At 35.8% G+C, this 24596-nt stretch overlaps 1 protein-coding gene across 1 annotated transcript in view; it reads right to left on the bottom strand.

The window, feature by feature from the left end:
- The window catches only part of LOC149814650 (zinc ion binding protein), a 165112-nt gene that overhangs the window by 111430 nt on the left and 29086 nt on the right, over positions 1-24596 (bottom strand). Inside the window, exons 6-11 of the mRNA XM_089990096.1 lie at positions 21740-21841; positions 21323-21467; positions 20416-20559; positions 20230-20349; positions 19997-20053; positions 125-184 (exon numbers count right to left, since the gene is read on the bottom strand). Of these exons, the coding sequence (XP_089846222.1) occupies positions 125-184; positions 19997-20053; positions 20230-20349; positions 20416-20559; positions 21323-21467; positions 21740-21841 (628 nt within the window). The remainder of the gene's footprint in view (positions 1-124; positions 185-19996; positions 20054-20229; positions 20350-20415; positions 20560-21322; positions 21468-21739; positions 21842-24596) is intronic.

The following is a 24596-nucleotide window of genomic DNA, read 5'->3' as shown; positions in this document are numbered from 1 at the left end:
GCTGATACTACTAACATTGCTTAATAGATTTACATGAGAAAATAAAAGAAAGCCTGAGAACATCTGGGACCCACATAATCTTCCAATTATTCAATAACAGGATGAAGGACAAGGTTTGACCTACCTGCTCACCAACACCTATAAACTTCAAAGAAATTTCTTCAAATGATAAAATATAGTTCATCTGCAATGAAATATAGAGATCAAATATTAGCAACCTACTCCAAATAGACTAGTGTGCATAAAGAAAACTGTGACCCATTTGAACATGTCATAGATGACTCCATAAGCAAGATCAAGGAGTGAGTCAGATGAAAGACCATAAACTATCAAACAAGAACCTCAATATGCAATATTTTCTACAGCAATAATAGTGATAATAACCAAGAATAATACTTGCATTCCTGCTAAAACCAAATTACAACTATCATTAATGTAATTTTGCAATTCCAATATTTCATCCATTGAAATGTTATTATATTATGCATTTTTTCTCTTATTTAGCTTAGTCTATCGATTAGGTAGGCTGCAGTTAATTGTGCATCCCCAAATTTGGGTACATTTTTTCCTAATAACAAGGTCCGAGTGACATCTAGTAAAAGTTTATTTTTATTATCAACAACATTTTGATGAGGGGTATTATGATAAATGTTTTGGAGCAAGGTTGTAAGTATCGTACTATTACCCGTATCGGTCAGGCCCAAAATAAGATATGTATCGTATCGTAAAAAATCATAATTTTTTAAGAAAAAAAATTCAAAAATCATGAAGAATCAGAAAAAATACCAAAAATTAAAAAAAAAATCGCATGAAACAATGATGAATTGCACAAAACACAACCATAAAATCACATATAAAGCATTTATGTCTCTATAAGCTGCATAAGACATCATCAAACATCAACTATCTCACAAGAACAATGCAAAATATTAACCATCTTGCAATAACATGCCACAAGACTCATACTTTCATATTACATAAAAAAAACAAAATAACAAGTTTATGAACACTTAAGTGTTAAATAACCAAGATTTTGAAAATATAACATCAATCATCATCATCATTATCTTCTTCTTTTTCTCATCCTTCTTCGACATTCATATCGTTTCCAATATACGTGAGCTCTTCTTCATCTTACCTCATGTGTTCCTTCCACATTGATCCACTGAATATCTCCTTCATTCAAAGTGGCTGCTTCTTCTTCAAACTATGCATCCAATACATAAAAAAAAATCAAACTGAAGGGATCAGATTTCTCTTTATGCCTCCTACTTATGATGTTATGCTAGGGGTTGTAGGATCAAAAGTAGAGAGCTCATCTTCGTCATACACATCCTCACAGGACTGCGCATATCCCATTTCTACCTCACTCATCTCTTTTTCTTGTCTTTTTTCTCTCAAACTAGTTAGTAGTTGTTGGCATTGTCATTTCATAGCATTCGAAAAATTTCTTGGCATGCAGGCTGCAACTAGAGTTACCAGTCGAGGAAGCGGGAAGCGGGAGCGGGAAGCGAGGCACTTTCAAAATTTTAGGAAGCGGGGAAGCGTGGGACCACTTAGAAGAAAATTCTGAACCGTCTCGGAAACGACCTAGGAAGCGAACCGGAAGCGACCTAGGAAGCAAACCGGAAGCGAGGGGGAAGCGAAAAAAAATGAAAAAAATGGGGAAGCGAGGGGGAAGCGCGCTTCCCATTTATGGGAAGCGTGTTTCCCATTTATGGGAAGCGTGTTTCCCATAAAAGGGGGACGCGCTTCCCATAAAAGGGAAGCGTGCTTCCCAAAAAAGGGGACGCTTCCCCTCACGCTTCGGAAGCGCGACGTTTCGCGCTTCCGAAGCGCGCTTCCCCTTTTGCCTAGGCGCTTCCGGTAACTCTGGCTGCAACATTGAGATGTATTCCGACTAAATGATACTTTAATTGAGAGATACCACCAAAAAAAATATTATGACAGTAGTTGCACTCGATTTTCAATCGGCTTTCACTCATTACTTGAGTGCCCTATTGTCATGCCAAATCATCTGATGCCATCTTCCTCCAAAAAAATTCAATAAGCACAGAATATGGATTTTTTACCTTAATCCACTTTTTTTAGTGGAAAAATGGTGGAAATGCACTCTTACTTGAACAAACCGCAAAAGCCATCTCCCTTGCGTACGGATCGGCCCCCAAATCGCTCTCACGACTCCTAGAGTGCATGGATACCCCTTTAATGGCCTTTACACAAATGAGAAAGTCGGCCCTCAAGAGGTCTTTAAAACCCAAAAAATAATAAAATAAGTTCTAGCCCTTTTTAAAGTGTGTTGAAGGTGTATCATACGATGCGGTATGATACAGGGTTGCATCATACGATACACCTTATACAGATATATACACACTCATATCGTGATACAAGTGTGTATCATATCACTTTTGACCATAGTAACGATGTGTATCGTACTATATCATATGATACGGTAAAATACTTACAACATTGGTTTGGGGTTCAATGCCATGTTTATTAAGATACCCCCTTAGTCAGTGTGATATATAGTATATACACCCCTATTATCTGAGCATAATATCTTAATAGATGTATGGTACTGGGCCACCAACCACTTATGCACAATGGAGAAAATGGACACAACTTCATCAAATATTCTATAGTCATCCTGGTATAATCATCTATAAACGAAAAAAAAAACTTATGACCATCAATAGACACCAAGAGGGATGGTCCCATACATCTGAGTGTAAAACATCAGAAGGCCTACAGCTTCAGACACGTTATTCCAAAATAAGGCACAACGGTGTCTGGCCCTCTAACAAGTATCACATTCTAAGACGACTCATCCTTTATTCTAATATCACTTGGTAAAATGTTCTTCAACTTAGTCAATGATAAGTGACCCAATCTATCATGTTATAGTTGAATCTCATCAACTACAGACGATAGAATGAACTCTCTCACTAATGTCAAGGCTTGAGGATCATTAAGAATATAAAGCCTTCTAATCTCACTACCATGATCAATGATTTCCTTGGTTTTTTGATCTCTGGTTCTGTGAGTGTGTTGTATCACTCATTTGTATATTTGGTCATTGTCATTATGATGGATGCTTAAAATTTTGTTTATTTGTGATGGCTATCTATTTTTGAAACTATGGTGTTCTGAAAGTTTGTAAAATTTAATATCCCTCCCTTGATTTATCATTTTTCTTGTCTTCTTGGTGGCATTGGTTTGTTTTTCATTACAAGCTCTCTTTACCTCGTTGGTTTCTCTACTCATCCCTCTTATTTGAGTGACCTTTCTATTGGATAAGAGATTTTTGTTTATCAGTTTTACAACCATGGTTGTAGTGAGTTATGTGTACCTGTTGTAGTTGATGTTGTTTACAGTTTTACATTTATGGGCTGATACACTTGAATTTTGAGGTTTTTTTATTGGAGGTCAAAGAAGTGGTTGCTTGTGGTGAGCAAATTGGTGTTGAGATTTGCAAATATCAGTCCTCTTGTTATGTGGGATTTTGAAAAATCTCTCCATGAAATTTCTAAACTTTTACTACTTGTTTTCCTTGTATGGAAAAATGTTTACTGATAAAATTTCATGCATCTTATGTGCATTTCATTGATAATATATATATATATATACATACATACATATATTTTAGGATTATTGTTTTGTCCTTTGTGCTTAAATACATTTTAGGTTGTGTGAGTGAAATCCTAATGGGTGTGATTTATGAGATTGCTCTCATTCATTATTATGTGCATTAAATATGTTTTAATTGCATGTTGGATATGTTTGTGTTTCATATTGGTTATCTTGTAGACATTGTTGCATGCATGTTGTGTTTGCTTAGTATAATTGATCATTTATTTTTCATTTGAAGTATTTTTTTTAACCTTTGATATTATTTATGGATGATTGTTTATCTCTTCTTGATAATTTATATGTCCTTTAGTGATCAAATTCTCTTATGATCAATATTTATGTTGTCATGAAAAATATATTGATTTTGGGGTTATGATTGCCTAAATTAGATTTTATAAAAATTTAACTTTGAGGTATGATCCTCTTATCTTGCTTAATGGCTATTGTATCTTGCTTAAATTGTTAAATTTTAAAATAATTACTTAAAGTTATTTTCCTTGATACTCGCTTTTAAAATTGTTTAGGTTATTTTCTATATATTGTTTTGTTGGTGTGCTCGACCATCCTCTCTCCATAATATATAGCATTATATCTATTGTCTAAAGCAAATTTACCTATTATTATAACAATCTTCTTTTGTTTTTAAAATGTACCTTGATATATATATTCTTTGTATAGGACATTTGTCTAGCTCTATTATTATAACAATCTTATTTTGTTTTTAAAATGTACCTTGAGATATATATTCTTTGTATAGGACATTTGTCTAGCTCTATTTACAGATTCTCAAAGAGATGATAGCTTGAGCAAATAATTGCCGGAAATCTTGAAGATTTTATGGGAGTTTTTTTATACACCCTTCCATGGAAGCAGCAAATGAAGGCTTTTGGTGAAGATAATGAAGACCTTTTTGGGTTCTTACTTTTGTATTTGCTAACTTCCAGTTACTCACCATAAGTTTGAGGGGGGTGTTAAGTTATATATATATATATATATATATATATATATATATAATGTAATTTAGGTTGGCCACCAGGGGTATTTTGGACATTTTATGCATGGGTAGTTCCGTCATTTAGAAAATAGGTTTTTCTCTTTTGTAGTTATTTTTCTTTCATTATTTTTGTAATTGTCACTTTTTGTAAGGGAATTATTGTAAATGGCCTCTTCTTGTTTATAAATAAGGGCTTAAAGTCCCTTGTATTTCTAAGCTTCTAAGAAGCTCTTTGATGAATACATTTATTATTTTTAAGTGTGTTGTTTCTCTTTTGATATTGCATGCACTCTTATGCTTATGTAAGCCTTAGTGCTTTTTGGATTGTCTCATAATGGACTTGTGCATGTGTACTTTGTGATCTTGTAAGCCCTTAGAGGCTCTTGTTTAATATTTTCGCATATTTCATTACACGCTCTTCATTTAAATAAGTCACCTTACGGTCTAAAACAAGCATTGAGAGCATGGTATGACAGGTTCAGTAAAGTTATGCTTGATATTGGCTTTAGATCTTGTTTGACTGCACAACTTTATTTGTTAAGAAAGTTAATGCATGTATTATCATTTTACTCTTATATGTGGACGACATGATTATCACCAGAGGGAGACAAAGGAATTGAAAATATTAAAAAACTTCTTAAAAATATATTTAAAATGATTGATTTGTATTTTTTAAGATACTTTTTAGGGATTGAAGTTGCTTATTCTCATAAAGGGCATTTGTTGTCTCAGTCTAAGTTTGCTTCTAAAATTAGTTTCAGGTCTGGAATCACGGATGATAAAAGGGTAGACACTCCCGTGGTTGCAAATGTCAAGATGAGAATCGATGATGGAGAACCCCTTGAAGACCCAACTCCTTATAAACAGCTTATCGGAATACTTTCTTACCTTTCAATTACTAGACCAAATATAGCACACATTGTACACGCATCTAGTCAATTTTAGCACGCTCCTACATATATTCGCATAGGAGCAATCTTACGAATTATTATATATATTAAAACTTTCATTTTTAAAGGCCGCTTTGTCATCTTCCTCTACATTAGATTTAATTGGTTATAGCGGAGGCGATCCCAACAACAGATACTCAACCAAGGGTTTTTGTGATTTTATAGGTGAATCTTTGATTTCGTGGAGGTGCAAGAAGCAACAAGTCTCTCTTTCGTCAACAAAAGCCAAATACGGGGTCATAACCACTACCACGATAGAGGTGATCTGGTTAAGAAGATTGTTGGCGAACATGAGAATTCAAGTAATAGGAGCTTTAAAAATGTATCGTAACAACAAGAGTGCAATCTACATTGCCAGCAACCATATGTTTCACGAACGCACAAAACATACTAAGAATGACTATCACTATGTACGAGAGGACTATCTACAAGGCAACATTGATATGCCCTATGTCACATGAGAGTACCAGTTAGCAGATTTCTTCACCAAACCTCTCTCATCTCCTAGGTTTTGCTTGCTTTTAGGGAAACTTTTGGTCATTATACTGTAAGTTTAAAGGAGAGTGTTAAAATTTGTATCATTTGCGTGTGTATATATATATATATAAATTATTTTTTTATTCTTTTATTTGTAATCTTTTTATTTTTATTTTATTATTTTTGTCAACTATTGTTGACCCGACTAGCCATTAGAGCTAGTCTAACGGCTAGTAAGTCTCTCTCTTTGCTCTCTCTTCTACCTCCCTTTTTGTGCATAAATAGGGGATCTCCCCCTTCATTGAAGGTATGTATTTTTGCATACTTTGTGTTATCAATAAAATATTATTTTTATATATCGCGCCTTCTTTTGGTGTGTGCCCTTAGTGGCCCCTTTTGTGCTTGTCCACTTTGAACTCTTTGGTTGGACTTCTGTTCGTGCTTAAAGGCCCCTGTTCTTTACAAATACCTCTCTAAAATTTAATTTTCAGACTTCTCACAATAGAACCACTTAGTGATCCTACTGTTTAACATCAGCCTGTTGGCACTTTGATTTATGTGACTATCTTCAATCCAAATATATGTGGTTAGTTAATTTATGAGTGTGCCTTCAGTGCACGTTTGCAGCAGCATAGTGGATAATTCAGTATGTTTGACATACCATTTGTTTTTTTCATTGATGTTCTCTCTTGATTCACAGTTTACTGTGATTTGGACTTTGAGGGATGCATTGATAGTCAATCCTCTCCCATAGGGTTTTATATTTTTATAGGATGCACCTTAGTATCATGGCACAATAAGAAGTAGAGGACTGTTTTGTCAACTACAAAAGCAAAGTATAGAGCTGTGACTCAGACTACAACAAAGAATGTATGGTTATGTTGCTTCTCAGAGACGTGGGAATAGATTTCTCCTCTACAACCAATGCAGTCAAAAGCGCCGACTAGGCACCTAGTCAGGCTAGTCGCTAAGGAACCTAGGAATTGGTCAGATTCCAAGGCTCAAAAAAAAGGCCCTTATTCCGACTAGGTGCCTAACTTGCCTTAGCAGCTAGGCGGGAGGGCAAGAAAGACCTTTTTTTGCATTTAATACGAAAAGATGAGAAGGGGAGGGGAGGGTTATAAAACCCTTCCCCTCTTACTCTCGTTTTCTCTATGCTCTCTCAGTCTCTCTTCTTTCTCGCAGTCACAGTCGCAGCCTCGCAGGTCCCCCCACCCCACCCTCTTCTTCTTCATCTGACTTCTTCTTCTCCTCTATCTGTCTCCCTTTTTCTCTCCCCCTTCCTCTGCTTCCCCCCCCCTGCATCGTCTTCTTCTTCTTTGTCTCTCTTTCTCTCTCCCCCTTCCTCTGCCTGCTCTTCTTCTTCTTCCTCTCCCCCCCTTCCTCTGCATCTTCTTCTTCTTCACCTCTTCTTTTTCTTCTCCTCTCTCTCTCTATCTCTCTTTCTCTCTCCCTGATTCATCTTCTTCTTCTTCACACCCTTCCTCCGCGTCTCCTTTTTCTTCTTCTTCCTCCTCCACATTTTCTTTTGATATGCTTTTGTGTGTGTGTGTGTTTAACTCTCTTCTGCGTTATTCTGTATTTTGTTCACTGTTGCTTGGTGGGCAACTTCTGGTCACCAGCCTTGTTTTATTTTGTATTTTGTTCATAATGTGAAGCTTACAGTTTTTCATGATGGTCTTGCTATGGCTGGCAAAAGGGAGGGATGAATTTGGAAAACAGGCATTTCGGAAAATGGAATAAGGATGATTTTGGGCTTGACTTATAAGCGAGATTGTGGGAAAAAACTCTTTTTTGTCTATCGTAGATCTGGTCTGACCTAGCTCTAGATAGCATAGAAGCACCTCAAAGTCAGTTTTGGGTTCAAACCATGGTTGCCAGTTGAGGAAGCAAGAGCGGGAACCGAGGCACTTTCAAAATTTTAGGAAGCGGGAAGCGGGAAGCGGGGGACCACTTAGGAGCGAATCGGGAATCGTCTCGGAAGCGACCTAGGAAGCGAACTGGAAGCGACCTAGGAAGCGAGGGGGAAGCGAAAAAAATACAAAAACAAATTGAAAAAAATAGGGGAAGTGAGGGGGAAACGCGCTTCCCATAAAAGGAAAGTGTGCTTTCCACTAAAAAATGGTGCTTCCCCCAACGCATTTCGGAAGTACGACGTTTCATGCTTCTGAAGCGCGCTTCCCAACTTACCTAGGCGCTTCTGGTAACTCTGGTTCAAACGTTGTAATTGCCCTGTCCCTATTTTTTGTTGCTGCTGATTTTGGGACAGTGTGTTGAATCAATTTAGAAGAAAAATTAAAAAAAAAAAACATATACACTACATGGATACTAAATTACTAGTAAATAATAATAAGTTAATAAGTTCAATCAACAATGTTGATTGAACTTATCAACTTATTCCTTATTATTATTTACTAGAAATTTACTATCCATGTAATATGTATATGTTTTTTCTATTTTTTCTTCTAAATTGTGTATTTTATTAAACTTTTTTATCTGGGTGACAGTATATAATAGTTAATTGTATATCATATACAAGTGCAACATATATAATATATATGATTATGTGATTCTATCATATTTTGGTTCTTTTAAATTTTGAATTTTTTGTGATAGAATAACCAATGGAGGGGGCAGTCATCATCAGCTAGTGCAAGTGCTTCTACTTCAGTTGTTCAGAATCAAACATTCGAGAAATTTAAGAGGAAGTCAAAGGACCCGACATGGGAGTGGGTTTTTTGCAAAGACAAGAACGATATGAATTTTGTAACATGTGATCTTTGCCTTGAAACATATTCTGTCGGAATACACAAAATTAAGCAACACCTACTTGGCATAGTAGGCAATTGTAAGGCATGTAGCAAAGTAACACCAGAGGTCAAGAAAAAAGTTTTAAACTACATGAATGCTTTCAAGAGGAAGAAAGATGAAAAGAATGAAAGGATTGTGGTATATGAGGGAAGATCAGTTAATATGCTTAGAAGTGGAGGATCAAAAATAGAAGTAGAAGCATCCAATGCAAATGGTTTTGGCTTGAGACCTTCACAACCTAAAGGACCATTAGATCAATATTTTTGAACCGATCTAGAGAAGAAAAAGCAATCAACAGAGATTACAGGGACAAAGCAAACGACGATAAAAATCGGCACAAGAAGAAAGAAAGGAAGCGTGTATGTGAGTACATCATTAGGTAGTTTTACTAAGCTGGGATTGCATTCAATGTTGCAAGATTGTCAAGTTTTGAGACAATGATTGAGGCAATAGAGAAGTTTGGCCCTGGAATGAAGGCACCATCATATCATGAGCTACGAGCCTCATTATTGGAGAAGTAATGAGAACAAATAAATTTTTAACATCATACAAGCAAAAGTGGGCTAAATATGGGTGTTTCATAATGTCAGATGGGTGGACCCACACAAAGAAAAGGACACTCATCAATTTTTTTGTTCATTGTCCTTAAAGGATGATGTTTTTGAGGTCAGTAGATGCATTTAAACATGTAAAAGATATTGTATGATGTAGTTAAGGAGGTGGGCCCAGAAAATGTAGTTCAAGTGATCACAAACAATGCCTCGAATTATGTCAAGGCAGGTAAGATGATGATTGAGTTCTCTCATTTGTATTAGACTTCATGCGCTACACATTGCATTGATTTAATGCTAGAAGACAGGAAAATTACCTAAATTAAAAGGTGTTTTCAAAAAAGCAAAGGAGTTAGTGGTATTTATATATGTTCATGGTCAATCATTGCATTTGATGAGAATGTATACAAAAAAAGAGTTATATAGGCCAATTGTGACGTGTTTTTGTAATGAAGTGGATCGAATCCGATGAATATGCAAGAACACACACCTCAATCAAGTGGGAACAATCAAGTGGGAACGCTTGATTGAATAATCACACCACCCACACAAGGGTCAAATGAGAAAGTATATTGCATACAAAACTCTCTTGAAAAAGAGATGAAATAATACAAAGGCCATGAGGCCTATTTATAATACAAGAGGCTAAAGGGGGCAGCCAATATGGCTGTTGGGCTGCTCCCAACGGTCATATTTATGATTGTTGGGAGCAGCTCCAAGAGCTATATTGTAGCTGGCCCAACAGTCAAAAACAAAAAATTATTAGAAACAAAAAATAAAAAGGTGAAAAAGGGTTTTCAGCCCCTAATGGGCTGGCGCCTATTTTAGTGAAAAGACTGAAATACCCTTGTTGGGTATTTCAATTACAATACATGTATATTTATATATTTTAACACCCCCCCTCAAACTCATGGTGAAACAATCGAGAGTTTGCCAAGTAATAAGTGAAATCTTGGAGGCAGAAGCGTTTTGGTGAAGAAGTCTGCTAATTGATATTCAGACAGAAGATAGGGCAATGTGATGGTCTTTCTCAAAAATTCTTCACGAACGTAGTGGCAATCCATCTCAATGTGTTTCGTCCTCTCATGAAATGTATGATTGCTTGCAATGTATACAACGTTCTTGTTGTCACAACATAATCTTGAAGGTTCTGCAATATGAACCCCCAAGTCTTCGAGAAGTTGTCTTAGCCACACTAACTCAGACGTAGTTGTCGCCATGGCACGATACTCAGCTTCAGTGGAGAAGAGTGACATATTTTGTTGCTTTTTGCATCGCCATGAAATTAGGGAGTCACCTACAAATACACATAAATCAGTGGTTGAGCGTCTATCATTGACATCCCCTCCCCAATCAGAATTAGAATATGCAATGACTTCTAGTGAGGAGGAGGAGGATAAAAGCAAGCCAAGATTAATAGATTTTTTAATATATCTAACAATTCTAATTACAGTGCTCATATGCACTGTAGTGGGAGCATGCTGAAATTGACTAACAGAACGAATAGCATGAGATATATCAGGACAGGTAATAGAAAGATAAGACAAACCACAATCAGTTGTCTGTAAGGTGTTGGATCTTACAAGAGCTCTCCATCATCTTTCTTCATTTTGGCATTTATGACTTCTGGAGTATCGACCAATTTTTCATCTGAGAGTCCTAATCTTTCAATGATCTCCGCTGCGTATTTAGTATGTGACAAAAAATAACCACAATGTGAGTAAGCAACTTCTATTCTAAGAAACTATCGTAAAAAACCAAGATATGTCATATCAAAGTTGGCTTTAAGCACATCTTTGATATGGTTAACTTCCTGCTTATCATCTCCGGTGATTATCATATCATCAACGTAAAGAAGTAAGATCATCATTCTTGCATTAGAAGACTTAACAGACAATGCAGTGTCAGTAAATCAAGATTTAAAATAAAGTTGTGTCATCACATTACTAAACCTATCATACCAAGCTTTAGGGGTTTGTTTCAAGCCATATAAGGCTTTACGTAACCGAAGAGTTTTTTCATGTGCTAAAGTCAAGTCTGGCGGAGGATCCATGTACACCTCTTCATCCAGATTACCATTTAAAAATGCATTTTTAATATCCATTTGAAATATAGATCATTTCTTAATCGATGCTATAGCAATGAGAGTTCTAACTGTGGTCATTCGAGCAACTGGGGCAAACGTCTCATCATAGTCTATCTCATATTCTTGATTGTATCTTTTGGCCACTAACCTAGCTTTATATCTTTCTAATGTTCCATCGTACTTGGTTTTTACCTTGTATACCCATCTACATCTTATAGTTTTTCTTCCTTTAGATAATGTTTGGATTTCCCAAGTTTTTGCTTTTTCTAATACTTTTAACTCATCGTTCATGGCCTTAACCCATTCTTGATGATGTTTAGCCTCATGATATGATTGAGGTTCAAAATACGAGTGAATGACCATTGGACACGATCTATACCTTGGTTCAAAAGAATCATATGATACAAATCTACTAGGAGCTTTTGAAATTATTATAGATTTTTTAAGGCTAGAAGAATCTCCTTCTTGGTTTTGAGAGTATCTTTCTAGGGCACATGGTGGGTGACCTTCGGTACGTCGAGCATAGGTTTGTAAATTATTGTGAAATAGGTCTATCACATCAAGATTTCTTCTCACATTCTCATTTGACTCATGCATATCTTTACTTTCATGAATATTTTCACACTTATCATTGACTAGGTAAAAGAGGAACGAATAATCATAACTCTCTTGGATTTTTTCTTTGCTAAAACCGTTTTCATTTTAAAGGAATGTAACATTTCGACAAACATACAATTTGTTTCTTTCAATGTCATAACACCTATATCATTTTTGGTTTTCGGCATAGCCTAAAAACACACAAGGAATTGCTTTAGGAGAAAGTTTATCATTCTTGTTGGTAAGAACAAAACACTTGCACCCGAAGACCCTCAACCTTTTGCAATAAGGATTCAAGAGGTCTTACCATGGTTGTCACTTGTAGATATGGTCGCTCCTGAATAAGAAGTAGCTTGAGATTTAAGCATAGGTTGTAGTGCCTCCATTAGTTGAGCTAAAGAGAGCGAACCGATGCATTTGGAGTCGTCCATTTCACTTCTTCCAACCGAAGTCACTCTTTTGTCTTCTTTATGATCATCCTTCTTTCTTTTGGGACAAAAAGGTTTGATGTGTCCTGGTTCATAACAATGATAACAAATAATTTTCCACTCCTTTTAAAATCATGATCATCTCTCTTTTCATAGTTGTTGGGATTTCTACCATTCTCATTTCTTAAAAAATGAGGTGGTTTATAACTCTTGGTATGATTTCCGGGCTTTGACATAGCAGGCACGGATTCTTCATCTTTAGAAGTGGATGGCTTTTTCAATCTATTTTCTTTCATCGTTAATTCTTCAAGAGTTTCAACTATAGAAGAGACCCCTCCTCTATAAACAAGAGCGAATTTAGTTCCTTCAAATTCGAGCCTAAGCCCATTTATGAATTGATAGAAATGTTCCGCTTTGATTTGATTTTCGCACATTTCAACATTTTGTGGGCAATGCCACTTTGGTTCAAAAAGAGTCAATTCATCCCAAAGGAGAGAGAGAGCATTGTAGTATTCCCTTATGCTCATCTCTTCTTGAGTCATGGTCCTTACTATGTTTTGGACGTTACATATATGTGCGATATCCCTAAGATTATACATGTCTTTAAGGTATTTTCATGCATCACTAGCGAAGTCAAACTTCGCCAAACTAGAACACTTGTGGATGTCCACACTATTGATGAGCCATCCAATAATTTTGGAATGACCCATCCTCCGTTCCTTCCATCTTTTCTCATAATCGAAAACGGCTTTAGCCATTTTCTCTCCTTGAAGCGCAACTTCTTTTCCATTCTCGATTTTTGTAAGAATGAGTTTAGGCTCCTTTTTGGTGCCGTTAACTATTCCCCAAAGTCCCTTTTCCCATATTTTATGTTTTACTATGGATGCTCACATTACATAGTTTGTGTCATTTAGGCGTATGGGAATGGGGACTATTATCTCCCTCTCATTCTCCATTTACAACAAGTGGATAGAGACAGAAAGAAAAAGAAAGAGAACGAGGAAGAAAATACAAGATTTTTTTTTTCGAAGTGATTCACTTCCCGATGCAACAATTTGTGATTTGTTGTATTTTACCAAGCTCATGATCCTCCTCTTGATATTGTCACGATCTTCTCTAAAAACGGCTTTTGAAACACCCAAGCTCTGATACCATGTAATGAAGTGGATCGAATCTGACGAATATGCAAGAACACACACCTCAATCAAGTGAGAACACTTATTGAATAATCACACCACCCACACAAGGGTCAAATGAGAAAGTATATTGCATACAAAACTCTCTTGAAAAAGAGATGAAATAATACAAAGGCCATGAGGCCTATTTATAATACAAGAGGCTAAAGGGGGCAGCCAATATGGCTGTTGGGTTGCTCCCAACGGTCATATTTATGACTGTTGGGAGTAGCTCCGACAGCTATATTGGAGCTGGTCCAACAGTCAAAAACAAAAAAATATAAAAAACAAAAAATAAAAAGGTGAAAAGGGTTGTCAACCCACAATGGGCTGACGCCTATTACAGTGAAAAGACTGAAATACCCTTATTGGGTATTTCAGTTACAATACATGTATATTTATATATTTTAACAGTTTTGCCACTACATTTTTACTCTTTAAAGCTTGCGTGAATCAAAAAGGAGTTAAGATGTATGGCTCTTGGGGAGGAGTCGCTCAAGCCTAATATTGCAACTATTGTTGGTGGGAGGAGATGTCAAAGAATAATCTTACAAACTAAATTCTAGAAGAGCATAAGTCAAACTTGCAGAATAATGGGTCTTTTAATTAAGGCACTTCGCTTGGTAGATACCGATGAAAAGTCGGCCATGGGATACATATATGAGAAGATGGACCGTGCAAAAGAGCAGATAAAGGTATATTGTAATTTATAAGTTATTGAATTTATTAAATTAATTTTGTTGATTTTTTTATGCATTGATTTGTGGAACTTGAAATGAAACAAGATGTGCGCAATCACAATGCCAACAAAGGGCTACACAAGTGCACAATCACAATAGGATCTCAAATGGATCAAATATAATCTCACAAAGGAGACACAATATCACAATCTAACGAAAACAATATAAAAATAAATATTGTTATATTACAACACAAAATGCTTGTGAAAAGCATAGCACCTCGCATGCAAGAGAGGGAGGCAGATAAGAGACTATAAAAATCCCTTACACTTTTATCCCCTTGTTTAGGGGTACGTACCTTATCTTGGAGATATTATAGCCTAGCCATATCCTTTTGAATGAATGTGCTCTTTAGGAAAATGCATGCATCGCATGCCTTTTTGAACTTGATGTTGGTGGAAATCTTGAATTCCATTGTATTCATAAACCATGAGAGTATTTGAGCATTATTGGCCTCCCAATCTTTCATTTTGTCTTGATAATCTTGCAAAGCCTTCTCCTTTTCTTCTTCAGAGAGAACTTTAATTTGATCCCCTTCTCTTCTCGTTAACTTTAATTGGGTTTCATTAGTGGTTTCATTAACAAAACCCCAAAGCTTTTTTCCCTTAATATGGTTTTCCATTGTAGTAGCCCACATCAAGTAGTGGCTTTTATTGAGCTTGTAGGAGATGACGAAAGCGGATTCTCTTTCACCCATGTTGAAAAAATAAAGTTGAGGTTGAAGAACCAAGCTTGAAGACCACCGCCACAAAGAGAGCACACCCAAGATAATTTTCACCACTATAAGAGCCCAAGTCTCTGATACCATGAAATGAAACAAGATGTGCATAATCACAATGCCAGCAAAGGGCTACACAAGTGCACAATCACGATAGGATCTCAAATGGATCAAATATAGTCTCACAAATGAGACACACAGTATCACAATCTCACAAGAACAATATAAAAATAAATATTTTTATATTACCACACAAAATGCTTGTGAAAAGCATAGCATAACAAAAAGTAGTGAGGCTTTATTTATAGAGCCTCACATGCAAGAGAAGGATGCAGTCCAACAGTCATTGGACTGCATCCAACAGTCATATTTATGATTGTTGGGAGCAATCCAACAACTAGTTGGACTGCCTTCAGTTATATTGACTTTACAATAAAAAATAAAAAAGTAAAAATAAAATAAAAGACTACAATCCCTAGTTAATTGTATTCTATTACAGGACATTAAATGACCAAAATACCCCTGATATATGTATATTATATAAATATACATATATTGGTTAAATACAAAATTATATACACTGTATTTTAACAGTACTAGCTCTTATTACTTGATAGGTAAACTTGAAGCACAAGGAAACACGATATGGTCCGATTTGGAAGATAGTGGATAGAAGATGGGAGCTATAATTACATCAACCATTGCATGCAATTGGATTATATCTTAATCCAGCAATATATTATGAGTACGAAAATATAAAGGCAATGCATTAATCATATAGTTCCAAACATTCAAGATCGCAGTGAGATTCATGACCAATTACGTAGTTATAGCAATTCTACTTGGACCTTTTGGCATGGAGATGGAAAAATGAAAGAGAAAGGAGTATTTGCCAAGTAATTTAGTGTTACGCTTTTTAATATATTATATACAAATTGTTGATTTATTGTAATTACTTATCCATTTTATATTCCTTTTATTTCATGTAGCCTAGTGGTGGAGTGCTTATGGCATAGGGTGTCCACAGTTGCAAAAATTTGTTGTTTGAGTTCTTGGCCTCACTTGTAGTGTTTCTAGTTGTGAGCGTATTTGGAGTACTTTTGAGGAGGTAATCAAAATTTTGAAATTACTTCTGTGAAACTTTTCAAATTACATATATATAATATATATTAACTTGAAGATTTTTGTGCAGGTACATACCCAAAAAAGAAACAAATTATTGCACAAAAGGTTAAATGATTTAGTGTTTATGCAATATAATAAAAAATTGAGACAAAGATACAAAGAAAGAATAAGCAAATGAGACATTGACTCGATTGTATTGAGGGAAGTAGATGAAAAAGATGAGTGGCCAAGTGATGATCACATGGTCTATAATGATGTATCTCTCACACGGCGCAATGTTGAAAAGGCAACTGGGCCATCAAAGGATCAAGACAATCCAATTACTCGTTCTATGAAGGGAAGAAAGTTGTGAGACTTGAAGAAGAAGCTAGTTCTGATTCTTCTGAAGAAACTGAAGAAAAAGGGCAATATGTTGAAGACCAAGATGATTCTAATGATGATGGACTCGCATCTTCATCGTCTCATTCTCATGAATAGCTTTCTTCTTTTCCTTATCATCATTTGGGATATGTATTGACAATATATATATTAGAGTTTGTGACTCCTTAAACTTGTATTGACTATTTTGGTGGACTTGACTATTTTCTTCTTATTATTTGGGCAGATTTTGTAATATAACAGCTTTACTATGCGTGATGAGAGCGATATCTTATACTTAATCATTTGTTGATTAACTTTATTTTAAGAATTCAGATTATGTTTAAATTGCATAGCTTTTGTTGATATTGGCAATTATTTGCTTTTTTATTCAATTCTTCTTAATTTTTTATCAGGTTTTGTAATATAACAAGTGTACTATGCTTCATGATAGAGGTATTTAGTACTTTGTGAATTTGTTGATTAATTTTATGTTTGATACATTTGTGTTGTTGATCTTAATAATATTTGGGCAGGTTTTATAATAAAACATGTTAACTATGCTTGACGATAGCAATATCTTATGATTCATGAATTTGTTGTTGATTAATTTTATATTGGATACATGCTCGTTGTTAGTTTTAGCACTTTATTTTAAATTATTTGGTATTTTTTTATAGTTGTTTGCTTTGCCTATTCAACTGTTTTTAATATTTGGGCAAGTTTTGTAATGTTCGACATGTTTTTTTATCTTTTACTTATTGGTGATTGATTTTATGTTGCATACATGTTTGTTACTAATTTTAGAAATTCATTTGTATATTTTTTTATTTTTATTTTTATTTTTATTTTTATTTTTATTTTATTTTATTTTATTTTATTTTAAGGTACCGACTAGTCTGCCTAGTCTCCAACTAGTCCTTCTAGGGGTCTACCGACTAGGTACAACCTAGTGCTTTTGACTACATAGCTTACAACACTTATGAGAAATCAGTGTTATGCATAATAACAAGAATCCAGAGTTTCACAAGCGCACAAAGCACATAACCATTGATTGTCACTAGGTGAAACAGGAGTACCTTGATGGAGTCATCTCATTACCTTATGTTTGACTTGTTTATCAGCTTGCTAACCATCTCAAGTTTCAGGGGAATTGTGAAAACGTATAGCAGTGTAGTGTGGCATACTTGTAATTTTTTATGATTATTATTTGCATGTAGATAGTTATAATGTGTGACAAGTGCACATATTTTTGTCTTTTATCTATATTCCTCTTATTATGACCTAATAAAGAGCAGCCGACTTTGAATGAGATGAACTCAATTAGCCCCAAATAGACTTTCTCTTCTCTTCCTCTCTTCTTTCTTACCTAAGCATCTTAAGCAACCTATTAGTGTTTGCATGCTTCTACTAAAAGAGAAAATTGTGCATAAGTTCATTTCCTAAGTGTTAAACAACAACAACAACAACAACTACGCCTTCATCTCAAAACAATTGGAGTCGACAATATGAACCAAAAAAGAAAATCATTTTAGGTCTTCCACATGAATCCTTCTCCTCCAATCATTTCTATCCAATGCCATGTCCTCGGTGAGGTTCAAAGCATTCATATCCTTTCCTATCACCTCCATCCATGTCTTCCTAGGCCTACCCCGGCCTCTTTTAACTAATATATTTTCCCATTTCTCCATCCTTCTAACTGGAGCATTATTAGGCCTTCGCCGAATATGACCAAACCACCGTAAACGATTCTCTCTCATCTTATTTTCAATTGGTGCAACGCTTACCTTCTTACGTATCTCCTCGTTCTGAATCTTATCTTTTATTGTATTTCCACACATCCATATCAGCATACGCATCTCAACTACACTCATTTTTTGAATATGATGTCTCTTGGCAGCCCAACATTCCGTACCATATAGTAAACTGGGCCTAATAGTCATCCTATACAACTTTCCCTTCAACCGCAATAGCATTCTACGATCACACAACACTCCAGTTGCACTCTTCCATTTCATCCACCCAACCTTTATCCTATGATTTACATCTCCATCAATTTCTCCATACTTTTGAATGATATATCCCAAATATTTGAAACAATCATCCACCGGTATTTCTTGCTCACCAAGCTTCACTACACTCCCATCACTACTTTGTTGCTTACTAAATCGACATTCCATCTATTCTGTCTTACTCTTACTCAACTTAAAACCTCTTGCTTCCAATGTCTGTCTCCATAATTCTAACTTAGCATTAACCCCAACTCTAGACTCATCAATCAAAACAATATCATCAGCAAACAACATACACCACGGCACATTTTCTTGAATTGGTCTCGTAAGCTCATCCATCACTATAGCAAATAGGAAAAGGATTAAAGCAGATCATTGATGTAAAACAGTTAAAGTAAAAAAAGAGGATTCTTATATATAATCACATCCATCCAAATTCATGCAACTTGCAAAAAATAACTCCTGATGACAACCCTTTTAATATATTCTTAGTTTGAAACAATGCACTGCATGCCACTGAAAATATGCAATATCGATATTTCATAGGTTCCCCCAGCTCAAAGAAGTAAAACCATTTTAGAAATTTAACTCAATCAGATATTGGCTCATCAGATGACAAAAGCTACTATCTTTTGACTTTGTGATCAACAAAAGAACATCAATTATTCACATAGATGACACTGAAAGATTTCAGATGACGAAACAAACTATTTCACTATGTATTTCTAAATAAACAATAAAATTAGTGTATTAGCAATTTGGTTTTCATTTGTAATTTTTTAAGATAAACTAGAACAGCATTTGCATCTTCACCTTTCCACAGAACTAGGGGTGGCAATCGTGTCGGGTTGGCGGGTCAGCATACCTCAACCCGAACCCGACCCGTTTATTAAACGGGTCTGCTGTGGCAAACACGAACCCGGCCCGTTTAATAAACGGGTAACCCGACACGACCCGCCAACCCATTTAATAAATGGGTTGGGTCGGGTAAACGGGTTCTCAGGTGGGCGGGTCAGGTTGGCAGGTCGGGTCGACTGGTTGGCGGGTCGGGTTGGCGGGTTGACCCGCCCGCCTAACCCGTTTATTAAACGGGTCAGCCGGGTTGGCATACCCCCAACCCGAACCCGACCCGTTTAATAAACGGTTTAGGCGGGTCGACCCGTTTATTAAACGGGTTGGCTTAAGCCCAACCCGAACCCGCCTAAGAGGCGGGTTGGCGGGTCGTGTCAGGTTTTGCCACCCCTACACAGAACATTAGCATGCTAGTACACTCCATGCAGATTGTTTAATTAAACCAAGAACACTGGTGAGGCACTTGTATAAGAAATCGAATTTTTGAAATCACCTTGGCATAAAAGGATGCTGCTCTCAGAAAATCTCTCACTGAAAAAGCAGCTTCAGCCTGGAGAAAAATAGAATAATTTGTTAGATAAGATACAGTAGACTGAGATAACTGGAGAAAAGATGACAGATATGCACGAGGCAACTGAAAAAATAACTAGATGCACTACAAAATGCAAAAGGAGAGGGCATTTAAGTACAATATTTGGGGTTATAAAAGGAAAAGGCAAATATTACCTGTACAAAGTATACTTGGTCCCTTTGGTATGAATTCCTACAATGTGCTAAAGCAGCAGCAAAATCCTTCATGTCCAAAAAAATTTGCCACATATCCTGACCTTCATCATGAACAGAGACCTGCAGCTAGAAAGTTCAGAAACTAAACTTTCTATTATGCTAACAGTGTCAACAGATGATATGAACCTCATATATAGAGTTCTGATCGTAGGCATAGTACACTCCAGCAGTGGCATCACTGCACAATCCAATGATCCCACTTGATGCTGACTCTAGCGAATGATCAAACTGCAACTCCTCTATTATTAGCTGGCTGATCCTATTAACAACCTGAAGAACATCAAGTATCAGACGATACTGTCCAAATGGACAAAGCCAGTTGTCACTCTGGGACACCACTGATGCACAGACAACAATAGATTCAGCAAAACTGCTAATGCTATCAGCAGAGGTCAAATTGTGATGATAATATCAGGAAAATGAATCAGGTCAGGATTGGAAACTTCTGAATTTGACTTCATTGAGTTTCCTTAGAGACATAAGATCAAAACACCCTGATAGATACATACTTTGGCGTATGCCACAGGTTCACTGCAAAAGTTGATCAAGTATTATCTACTTAATTCACTCTTTTGAAGATAGGAATCACAAGGGAACATTTGCAATCACCTAAGAAAGCACCAGTTTCTTAGGCTTCTGACAAGAGGAAGCTCAACCCAACAACTTTTCTAGTGCTTGCAAACTTGAGAAAGAGCTGCCTGAGAAAGCGGTGGATAGTTGAGAGAATTGATCCTCACTCACCTGAGAAAGTGGATCATGGGTCTGACTCTGTGACTTGCTTTCTCAAGAACCTCACTCTCATACTTTTTCAGGTGGGTACTTGAGATGGTTGCAAATGTACCCCTAGTGTCATCACCGTTAAACAAGAAAATGCGGTGAGAATAGCAATTCACAGGCACCACATATTCTTTTCGTGATGATATGGATGTCTATCAACATCATTAAAAAAAAAAAAGAGCTTACATGCCAACCAGAGCCAAAAGATACAGGACATTTCTTTAGATGCTTAGCAAGATGACAGAATTGTCTTTACCTTAACCTTATCACTGATAAGAAGCAAAAAATGAAATTCTGACATTGCGAGAGACCTTGGTTTTACGGTTTCTCCAACTTCTCCCAGTTTTGAATAGTCCAAAAGGGCCTTGTTCTCAACAAAGTTTTCATCACCATCGCTTGAACTTAATGGACCAAAACCAAAAGCCAAAAATAAATAAATAACGGAAGAAAAAAAATCACAATTCAAACAGTATATCAAAGAATATCATTTCTTCAACAAATTTTACAAAACCCAAAACAAGCTCCTTTCAATATGACAACTAGAACATCACTTTGTGACATATGATGAATGTAATTGAATAGAGAATGAAACAGCTGCTACACCCTTTCATAGAGTTAAGAGTGTGGCCATACAGAAGACAGAAGACAGCAAAATCAGAAACTCATGAATTACCTATGTTGCAATCCAAAATTCAGGTCCCCATGATAGATTCCAGCCCCAGAAAGCCAAGCGAAATGTTCAGCTCTCCTTTGCTTGATAAAGAAATGAAGTTCACTGTATGATCGGCACGAAAATGAGTAAACAACATATGTTCACCTGTCAAAGAGAAACTACAATGGGAGCAACAGAGCCATGCCAGGCCACATACATACGTATGTACATATGATTATATATATATATATATATATATATATGCATGCATGTACAATATGCCTACATATAGATACTTGGGTATATAAACTGAATATGGTGCTCTTATGAATGCTAAAAATAATGTAGGAAACACAAGCATGAGAGCCACTTCTGATATGGCTGCTTTAGTGAATTCCTTTTCAGATTTAACTGTTCAGAACACAAAAAATAGTGTTTGGCACGTGGACTCCAGGGCTACCAATCATGTTTCTGACAATGTAGGTATATTTTTCAAGTTAATCCCATATCATGGAAAAGGCATGATCATGACAGGAGACTGTAATATGCAACCTTATTTCACACATAGGCTTTGCAGATATCCCTATATTGTCTGATACACATGAGTCTACCTAATACTTTTCTTGTTCCTTAGATAAAGAATAACCTTTATTCTACTTCTCAACTTGTGGATAACTCTAATTTTCCTTTATTTTATTCTGCTTTTTAGTCAAGGTGTTCATTAAGGGCGAAAGGATGGAAAGTCTTTATGTTCTAAGAAAAGCTCCTTTAAAAAAATGATGTTAGTCTCTTAATCATTTCCATTCCTCTGAAAAGACCATTTGTAGAAATTCCTTGATTATTTATTTTTAAGTTGTACCTCATAAGTCACACTCATTTTCTGACCTGCTTATCTCGATGCTTAACTACCAAAGAGTTGTAAACATTAGGCATCATTCCCAGGAAAAAAACTACATCCAACACCAAACCAATGATTTGAGCATCCCATCCTTCTTTCCACAAGTGTGGAAACCCTAGGACCAGAAGGTGACAAATTGATTCTCATAACTATTAGATGGAAAATCGTCTACTACTAAAGCTCATATTAACGAACTGAAATTTTTTGATAGCAATTCAGTTCACTCCATAAGATAGGGAGTAAGCACTCAACGCTGTTCGCGCTATCCAACTGAATGCAATGCCGCCTAACACTGATTGGATTCAATGAATTGGAAAGTTCAACCAACCCGATCTCTCTTCAAAATATCGAGTACGAGTATACCATAAGATGATCATGAGGAAGTATTTTATTTATCTATTTTATATACAAACACCTTAGAGTCTATGGAATTCGAACTTGAACTACATTTCTCACTATTTCTTTTAGAATAGTCTCCTATGTTCATGTCACATGTTCAAAATCTTAAGTCAAAATCAAATAAAATATGGCATGATATACTTAGGCATTGTCATACTGAGTCTCTAGAAGTTTTCAATTCAAGTTTATCTAGTTGTAGGGTATGTAAAAGTCATCTTTTGCCTTTTAATACAATAAATGAATGAACTTCTTTTCTTTTTTATACTATTCATTTTGATGTGTAGGGACTGTCCCCTTGTGTTTCTTTGTTTAGTTTGCACTATTATGTGACTTTTATTGATGATTATCCATGACATACTTGAAAAAAATTTATGAGCAAAAAAATAAAGGCCTTTTAAACCTATGTTGAAAATGAATTTGCTAGATGGATAAAAAAATTCATGGTGATAGAGATGGAGTATGCACCCACTTCCATTAAGCAATTTCTCCAAGACAATGAGATTATCCACGAAATTTCTTTCCCATATAGACCATAACAAAATGGTTTATCCGTAAGAAAGCATAGATATATTGTAGGTACTACATTGGTTATGCTTTAAGACAGTAGACTCGAAAGATTTATGGGCTAAAGCTTTTCACATTGTTGTGTTCTTAACTAATCATATACCAATGATTGGCTGAAAAGACATCATAATAAATGCTTTTCAAGTTGAACCCACATTGCCATTTGATTAGGTGTTTAGTTGTGTGCATATTGATATGATGTGTGAATTTGTAGAATATGATGATGACAAGAAGGGCTACAAATGCTTTTTCCCTCAAACAAAGATAATATTGATCTTTTGTCATGTTTTTAAGGAAAGAAAGTTAAAGATTGATGGAATTTTGATGCTGACAGTTCAAGGATTGATATTAGAATAGCAAACTTTCCTTTGACCAGCATAAAACTATGTCAGGAGCATAACATTTAGAGAGAGAGAGAGAGATAGTGCAGTCAGGTTCCACTTATCCCTGTTATATCATCCCATACCAACCCATTCAATGCTGAAACTCAGAAGCATATTGAAGCACCAAACAAGTGTTAGGCAGCAGGCCTCCAAGAATAGGAAAGTCAGAAGGAAGGACATAATATGGACAGCAAGAAGAAACACATTGAACAATAGGTAGAAGTGAATGGGAGTGTCAGTGTCGCAGGCTAACAAGTTGCATCCTCTTATTTATCAGTTCCAACTCAAAAGGCATCAAAATATCAAGTTTGAAGATCCACATGAAGCATGTCTCATAGAAAGATTTGTAAGTTATGAAACTTTCTCAGTTGAGTTTCAAATTTTCATGGAAGCACTAGACAATTCTTGAAAACCTTGATTTTATAATGAAGTGAAGGATAATCCTAAATGGATTTGATCCATGAATGAGGAGATAGAAGGCCTCCATAAGTGTAGAACGTGGAAATTAGTTTATACACCAGAAAATAAGAATACTATAAGTTCCAAAGAGTATACCCAATCAAATATAAATTGCATGGTAGCACAAGGATATATAAGGTGAGACTTGTGGCTATGCTGTCTAGACTATAATGAA

This window comes from Nuphar pumila, chromosome 15 (genome assembly GCF_984573655.1).
Source record: "Nuphar pumila chromosome 15, dmNupPumi1.hap1.1, whole genome shotgun sequence".
Classification (NCBI taxonomy): domain Eukaryota; kingdom Viridiplantae; phylum Streptophyta; class Magnoliopsida; order Nymphaeales; family Nymphaeaceae; genus Nuphar; species Nuphar pumila.
The sequence above is the reverse complement of the archived record's forward strand: the minus strand, read 5'-3'. Positions and strand labels throughout refer to the sequence as shown.